Source organism: Nestor notabilis, unplaced genomic scaffold (genome assembly GCF_000696875.1).
Source record: "Nestor notabilis isolate BGI_N333 unplaced genomic scaffold, ASM69687v1 scaffold10726, whole genome shotgun sequence".
Lineage (NCBI taxonomy): Eukaryota > Metazoa > Chordata > Aves > Psittaciformes > Psittacidae > Nestor > Nestor notabilis.
The window spans coordinates 1-8,676 of record NW_009933320.1 but is presented as its reverse complement, the minus strand read 5'-3'; the positions used below and the strand labels follow the sequence as shown (position 1 = coordinate 8,676).

The window sequence follows — 8,676 nt, the reverse complement described above, 5'->3', positions numbered from 1 at the left end:
TGTTTTCATACAACTCATGCTTTCTCACCCTCCTCAAACCTAGGTTAATTTATGTTTCTCCTTTCTAGCTGTTGCTTTCAACAGACAGACCATGATGAACACCACAGCTTTTGGCACCTCTGCTTAGTCTTGGACTTTCATTTAAGGCACAGTAGCACCAGCAGAAACTTTACCTGTATCAGATAAGTCTCTCTTGGGGGCTCTCTTCAGTGTTCCTAAGGGCTTGTAACTCGGTTCCACATTTCTACTGTAGGACCTGCATAATGGCTTCAACCTGAGGTGAATAAGAAAAGCAGTGAATATTTAGAACTCAGCAGATACTCTGAGGAGCAAAAGTAAAATCTTTTAACTTGATCTGAGTATCTCCTTTCTTATTAAGGAGGAAAAGGACCATCCTCACATTGGTTCAGACTGAGCAACACCACTGCTTTTCTAGGTGTGGGCACTTTCTAAGTTGCCAACATCTGCAGCAGCCCATGAGAACAGGGCTCTGTGACACTGTACAAGGGCAGGAGTTCAAGTCCCCAGAGAAACCCTCTTTAAATGAAACTCCTGAAAAGGAGCAATGACAAAGAGGTCACAGAATACAGCGAGGTGAAGGTGCATTCAGATTCCACCCAAACACAGTTTAACAGCAGAAGAGCTTCTATGTAGATATGAGGACCGTGTGGAACACAAACTCTCAGACTTAGCACAACATACAAGTGTTCTGTCTGAACTATCAGACAAGCAAAAGGCTGTGGCCTGCTTGAGAGGCTGGGCTTCAGGAGAGCTGTCCTTACAAGGACAGAGATTAACCACCTCTATCCAGCAGCCACTTGTCACTTACAGTTCCATAACTTTCTCTTCTGTCCCACCCACTGGCAGCACATTGGGATACACGTTCACAGGCTGGATATAGCTCAGGAAATCCTTAATCTAAACTCCAGAAAAGAAGCAGAAGTTTAATAACTAACATCAGCATCCAAAACAATCCTTTAATTGTTTTAACTCGTGTATACTCAATACTACAAATATACAAACCTCACTGTATGAAGAGTGGAAAGAGAAACAAGCCCTGTACGTACTCTCTCCAGTCCTAAAAGACAGAGGAGGCACAAAAATTAGGTGACTGCTCTCCATCCTCAGTCAACAGGCAAACACAGCCTACTCTTACAAAGTCATTTTGAGATTCAGTTACACAAGCCTTGGGTAAGACACACAGCACCTGAAACAACAGGTTTCTGTATGGCCCAAATGCTCACCTCACTATTACATTGGTTTTCTTGATCCTTTCTCCAAACCACATAGTGGAGGGTTTGATGATGATTAAGTGCAAGGGGGTTCCATTTTGGCAAGTCATCCCACAGGGCAGCCTGTTCCATCGGAAGCAGTCATCATCCTGTAGAATGCAATACTGAATGAAGTGTGATCCTACATTTTTCCACCAGAAATTGAGCAACATCCAGCCCAACAATAGTAGCACCCTTCTGACTCCTTTGAAACACTGTTGTTGCATCTTGATTCTACAGCTGGATTCAGAGCACCCCTGAGGAGAAGGACTTGGGGGTGTTGGTCAATGATCAGTTCCCCATGACCCGGCTTCAGTGTGTGCTGACAGCCCAGAAACCACCCGTGTCCTGGGCTGTGTCAAAAGGATCGTGACCAGCAGGTCAAGGGAGGGATTCTCCCCCGCTACTCTGCTCTTCTGAGACACCCCCCCACAGTCCTGTGTCCAGCTCTGGGGCACCAGCGTAAGAGGGACGTGGACCTGTTGGGGGCCACGAAGATGCTGCGAGGGCTGAAGCAGCTCTGCTCTGGAGCCAGGCTGAGAGAGCTGGGCTGGTTCAGCCTGGAGAAGAGAAGGCTCCTCAAGGGGAGACCCTAGAGCAGCTCCAGTGCCTGAAGGGGCTCCAGGAAACCTGGAGAGGGGCTTTGGACAAGGGCCTGTAGGGACAGGACAAGGGGAATGGCTTTAACCTGCCAGAGGGGAGATTGAGATGAGTTCTTAGGCAGAAGTTGTTCCCTGTGAGGGTGCTGAGGTGCTGGCACAGGGTGCCCAGAGAAGCTGTGGCTGCCCCATCCCTGGCAGTGTTCAAGGCCAGGTTGGACACAGGGGCTGGGAGCAACCTGCTCTAGTGGAAGGTGTCCCTGCCCGTGGCAGGGGGTTGGAACTGAATGAACTTAAGGTCCCTTCCAACCCAAACTAGTCTGGGATTCTATGATACTACAGTGCAGCCGACAAAGTAAATCAATCAGAAATACCAGCGCCCTAAAATGCCATCTCCAGTTCTACCTGGACTCCTCCAAGTTGGAGCCCTCAGCTTGACAGCCACCCTGGAAAGGGAAGGCTACACACTACAAGCATACTGTGTGGCTGTAGAGAGCATCATCAGAGCTGCTTTTGATATATTTAAATGGGATCTAATCTGTCATTTGTCTTACTTCATTTAAAAACACAACTTTCGAGTTTCAAATACAATTAGACTAATTCTAGCATCAGCTAATACATTTTTCCCCCTTTTTTTTAAAGCACTCACTCTTCTTTACATTAAGCCACCACTAACTCTTCAAAAGCACCAAAACATCAGCACCCATGACCTGTCTTTCACAGCCAAAGTTAGCAGAGGATCTGTAGATCAATACCCACCCGGGGATGTCGGCAGGCGTGAATCTGAGTGTGTTGATCTGTAGTAACATGGTAGAGGATTTCTGGCATGTTTCTGAACATATCAAGTTTGTTCATGTGCACCTAGAGAAAGGCAGAGTTTACTCTTAGTTAGCTCAATGTGTTAGCCAGGCTGCAGCTGGTGCAACTGTACAGATGTGGTTCTGCTCTCAAGAAATGCTGGCAGGCGTTCAAACAGCTACTACCCACTAATAACATCCCAGCAGAGAAGTGTTAGCCAGAAGTAACTTGGACATCCAGACCAAGCAGAACATAGCTCCTCTGCTGGAGAGGAATGAATATTCATCAAAGTCAGAACATATCTGCCAACTATTAATGTCATATGTAAATGAGAAAGCTTTTCTCATTCACAAGATAAAAGGGGGAGATAGAAACACTGAGCTTGAAAACTGGGGGATTAACTTCTCCCTGGAGAGCCCAGATGTTCCAGACTGAATCAAGCAGTTAACTCATTTTGAGCAAAACTGTAGCTTTTTAAGTGAAGTTAACGAAAGCAGGAACATCTTTCACACAGAGCAGTCCTCTGAACAGCCATTTCCAGCTCATGACTGGCCATTGAGGATCCGCTTTAAAGCAACAATGATAGAAAAGTTACCTTTATCCCAAGTTCCTCACTGAGGTTTATGAATAAATATTCATATCCATAAGCAGCTTTGCAGTTCAGCCACACAACATGGTTGCGAGTCAGGGAGGTCCAGCTTCGCACTAACTCCAAGATCCCCTTTAAACATTCCTCCTGAAGGGTTTAGAAAAGGTTGTGAATCCTCTTTGAAACTACTCTGGTAATGCAAACTGGCACTGCCTTGCAGGACTTGCCTATCAAAGGGATGGGTAATTAAATTAGCAGCTTTAAGGACCTTTCCTCTCACAGCTTATTTAGACTTACCCTGCTTGGTATATGATAAAACTTGGGATCACAGAAAGTAGTGTCCAAATACACACTCTGGATGTCTTTAACTCTGAAAGAGAGAAATGTGGTACCAGAATGAGCATTATATCACAGGCCTAAGACATACCACTTGCCTCCCTCTTCAAAAGGGGGCAATTCTTCTTCTTTGTTACAAAAAGCAAGTCAAAAGGGGCCTGTAACTGCACTGCAAGTATATTTGAGAACAAAGAATGATGGAAAAGAATATATGACTCCTGAATTGTCCATGCTTGTGTGATCTTCTATTCTCCCTAAGTCCCATGAATAGCTCAAGTCTCACCTGGTCCCTGAATGCAAAAGCTCCATCCTGGCTGCTTCTCCTTTGGCGAGCCTGAAGTCCCCTGTGTACAGCACAGTGCCGTTTTCACCTTCAAACAAAAACCTGCACACAGAAACACTCTGGTCAAACTCAACAACATAAAGCATTAAATGCCACGTGTTCATTTGTTACCTTGCTTAGAGCAGCCTACATGGCTCATGTGTGATAACAATAGAAATACCGGGCTCAATTTGGTCCTAGAATGATTTCAGATAAATCAAATCATTCAGACTCAGGGTGTCTGGAAAATAACATGTAGAGTATTGAAAGGACGTACATGACTGATCCTGGACAGTGACCAGCTGGTAGGAGTGTCACCTCTATATCTTCTTTCTGGAAGAGATGGGTTGGCATTACTTCCACACTGTAATAAATACTATGAGTATTTTCATTGACACAGTGAAAGCAATGCATTAATGCCCTGCTTCTTGTAGCATTTAGCATTGCTTTTGAAAGAAGAGAGTCTCTTCACATTCCAGCAACTCCTGAAGAGCAACAACCATCCTGTCATGCCAGAAGAGATGAGAGAGTATTGCATGATACTCATAAAAGTAAGACAGGCAGAAGACAGCCTAGTTCCTTGGTTCCCTGTGAACAAGGACAGAATCACAGTATGGTTTGAGTTGGAAGGGACCTTTAAAAGTCATCTATTCCAACCCCCCTGCAATGAGCAAAGACATTGCTCAGAGACCCACTGAATCTGACTTTGGATGTTTCCAGTGATGGGGCATCTACCACCTCTCTGGGCAACCTGTGCCAGTGTTTCACCACCCTCCTTGTAAAAAAAAATCCTCCTTGTACCTAGTCTGAATCTCCTTTCTTTCAGGTTAAAGATGTTATCACTTGTCCTCTTGCAACAAGCCCTGCTAAAATAATTGTCCCCATCTTTCTTGTCGGTCCCTTTAGGCACTGGAGCTGCTTTAAGGTCTCCCCTTCAGGAGCCTTCTCTTCTCCAGGCTGAACCAGCCCAGCTCTCTCAGCCTGGCTCCAGAGCAGAGCTGCTCCAGCCCTCGCAGCATCTTTGTATCCTCCTCTGGACTCACTTCAACAGCTCCACATCCCTCTTGTGTTGTTGCCCCCAGAGCTGGACACAGGACTGGGGTAATTTGGAGATCACCAATACCCTGTGAAGACATTACCCCTCAGAAATGCTATGATAGTAAGAAAAAGCAGGGAAGAATTCATGTGGCTGCACATCTTGGAGAGAAGGGGAACATACACTTTAAAAACAGCTTGTCCACTTGGGATGTGACAGGGGAGATCTGTTTCCCATGCTTATGTGAACAGTATTACTGCCCACTGCAAATACATGAATCTGCTTTTTGTGTAACGTACCTCACCAGATGTTTCATCTACTAAAGAAATCTGGGTTGGGGTTTCAACTTCCAGTGCAACCTGTAACAAAATGAAGAAGTTCATTACAGCATTTACTGAACATTCAGTTTCATGTTTATGACTTTGTATTCATTACATAGACATCTTTAGCACTCACTGCAGCTAATGCCAAGTCTGTAAAACTGAGCTCATTTTGCTGTAGTAAGTCATGAAATTCCAGTTCCAGTGGAAAACAAAAAGAAATTTCCTATAAGTTTTCTGAAAATGAAATGGAGATACCTTAATCAAGATGTGTAAGCCTAAATGTTAGAATATGTTGAACTTCTAACACCAACAGCTCTTGTTTCTTATAGGTCTTATTTCTGGGGGACTGCAAAGCTCAAGACATCCCAGTCCCAGAGCATACCAGTGGATCTCACCAGGACCCCTGTCTGAGCTGCAGTCCTTCTCACTGTTCCCTATCCCCAGAAGCAAAGCCCACAAACCACACGCAGCACATACTCTGTGTTTGCATAGGGGTGGCTGATCTATAGGCCACAATTAATCCCCTGTTTTGCCATATCCTCTGCTAAGCGAGTCCTGCACCGTATGTGCTCTGTGGCCCTCTGCAAGGTTAGTACTACTGTGCAGGCTCCTCCTAATCCTCCTTTTTGTTTTTTCCTTTGTACATAATTCTCCCACCCAAAGAAAGCCAAAGTGAAAAGAAATCTCCTGTCATTACCCTCCTTCGGTGTAACCTCTGGGCTGAGCAGGCTCCTCAGCTCCTTGGCTTTCACTGCACCAGATGGATTCACAAGACACGGCACCACAAACTTCTGGGAAGCTCCATAAGATCCATTCAGCTGGTACCCACACAAAGGTGGTAACATTTGGCCTCTCCAGCAGAAACCACAACATCAGTCAAACTCCAAAACACACATATGTGTGTCCAAAAAGATTTTATATCAAGAATGCAAGACTTGGTTTTTTAACTATCAATACTAATTCTATAATCTACGGTTTCTGAAGCTGACTGAACTCCAGAGGCTGATCTAAATTCTGCATGCTCAATATTAGTCAGTAATTCTCAAAGTTCCTACTGCCGTGAAACAATTGGCAAGTGTCCAACCATCAAACATACCCAAGAGATGCTCAGAGTCCTTTTTACAGAGCCCTGAATCATGTTCACTCCCTAAGTTGTTAAATCTTTCAGTTTCTCAAGGCTTCATAACAGCAAGTTATCTCCTCCCTCTGCTTCACAATTATACTATTACCTTGAACAGAATAATTTACTTCTCTTCTTCTTACCCAGACTTATCTCCCAGGTCCTACTCATATGAGTTTCTTTGGACATGGAGCTTAATACTGAGGCTTACAACCCATTTAAGGAAGCTCCAAGACATAACTCCCCAAGAAAAACAAGTTTCAGCTGCCTGAAGTCCTTCTTGACCTTCCACTTGACTAGAAAACCCGCCTGTCATTGCTTGGGGGATAATACAACAAAATCCTTCCACTATGTGATGATGTGAAAAGATGTGAAAAGAAACATGTTCAATTTCAAAGCCCTCATCTGCAAAGGGAAGGAAACAACTACAAGTCACACCTAGACATGACCACTGATCACTTGAAGTCTGGCTTCCAAAAGTGGGAATAGAGGAAACTAACCAAGTTCTTTATTGATTTTACATCACTAAAACATTTTCATGTTAGAAATAGTCCATTTTCCAAAAAGCAAAAGGAAAATAATATAACTAAAAGGTTATAAATAGTCCAAGCAATATGAGACCTTAAATGAAGCAAAAGAGAAATTAATTAAGGACAGGAGCAAAGAGACATGAGCAAGGTAAGAAAATGAGGGCGTGATATAAATGACCAATGGAGAACATTTAAAGCTGAAGTTGAGAGAAGGGGATAAATATTGTGGAGGGAAAAATAAGATTAAACAGTAAACAACAATAAACCAATCCCACACTGTATCAACAGCAAATTTAGACATTCCCGAGGAGAGGAAGCTCCCTCTTTCCTAGAAGCACTCCTCGGAAAGCGTTCATTTAAAAACAAACAACAACTCACAATGTGATTCTCCCAAAACTTGTACTTCCAGTTAGTCAACAGCAATTCCTTGGTTACAGGGGAGCAGTATAATTTAACTTTCAAGCTGCGAGAAGACAAAAACCCACAGATGAGCGTTTTTTAAAGGGAACAATCTAACATCACATCAGCACTTGGCACCTGCAACAACAAAACACGTGCTCAGACCTTGGTCTCATCTTAAGAGACCTGCAGAGCCATAAGCCTGCAGGAGCTGTTCTGCTCCAACCTGAAGTGGGATGGGGGAGTTCCTCCACCTAGTTGGTTTCCCCTGGAACAGGCATTTGGGACAGCTGGCATTCAGCAGAACACACAAACTCCCTTTTGCACAGTGCACCAGGAGACCTGACGAGCAAAGAGAGACTCTCTGCTTGCATTTGAAGATATGCAACATCTACACTAACAAATTAAACAGCACCTAGGAACTGGCTCACAACCTCTCTGGGCCCATCACCATGTTTGACCATCCTCATGGTGAAAAAGGTGTCCCTTCCTTTACACACTGCCAAGGAGACTGTGGCTCCATCTTCTCTACCCCTACCTGCACATGCTGATTGTCTACTACTCTTAAGGCTGAAGATACCCAGCTCTTTGCCCCGTGTCACACATCACACCCCCAGCCCCAGACCAGTGTGGTAGACCTGCCCCAAAACACCAATGTTGGGTTTTGTCCAGGGGAGCCCAGGACTGGACTCAGTACCCCAAAGTCTCACCAGTGCTGACGAGAGGGGGATAACTGTCTCCCCCAAAACTGCTACCTGCTTGCTCATATGCTTCTGAGTGCAGCTGGCCTCCTCGGTGAACAGCACAGGCACAGTGCTGTATCCACAGACAGACCCACTTCCAGGGAACAATAGCAGGGATCCTCATGAAGCTCAGCATGAGTCAGGGCAATGCCCAGTGTCAATAGAGACTGGGGGTGAATGGATTGAGAGCAGTCCTGAGGAGAAGGACTTCGGGGTTCTGGTGGGTGAAAAAATGAGGCACAAGGCAGCAGTGTGCACTTGCAGCCAGAAAGACATCTGCATGCGGGGCTGCATCAAAAGAGCAGGACCACCAGGTTGAGGGAGGTGAGACCCCCTGCAGGCCTGTGTCCAACTCTGGAGGCAACAGCACAAGAGGGACGTGGAGCTGTTGGAGCGAGGCCAGAGGAGGCCCCGTAGTTGCTGCGAGGGCTGGAGCAGCTCTGCTCTGGAGCCAGGCTGAGAGAGCTGGGCTGGGGCAGCTGGAGAAGAGAAGGCTCCTCAAGGGGAGACCCTAGAGCAGCTCCAGTGCCTGAAGGGGCTCCAGGAAACCTGGAGAGGGGCTTTGGACAAGGGCCTGTAGGGACAGGACAAGGGGAATGGCTTTAACCTG

The 8,676-nt window shown here is 45.5% G+C and overlaps 1 protein-coding gene across 1 annotated transcript; it reads right to left on the bottom strand.

Annotated features, from left to right (window-relative positions):
* Positions 1-173: 173 nt before the first annotated feature.
* Positions 174-7,387, bottom strand: LOC104401079 (protein artemis; the record flags this gene model as incomplete). The annotated part of the gene is made up of 11 exons (XM_010016827.1): positions 174-274; positions 830-918; positions 1,024-1,078; positions 1,245-1,381; positions 2,630-2,731; positions 3,264-3,404; positions 3,555-3,627; positions 3,877-3,978; positions 4,193-4,248; positions 5,251-5,310; positions 7,303-7,387. Coding segments are annotated over 11 exons (1,001 nt in total), but the record flags the coding sequence as incomplete, so codon positions are not given.
* Positions 7,388-8,676: the final 1,289 nt, after the last annotated feature.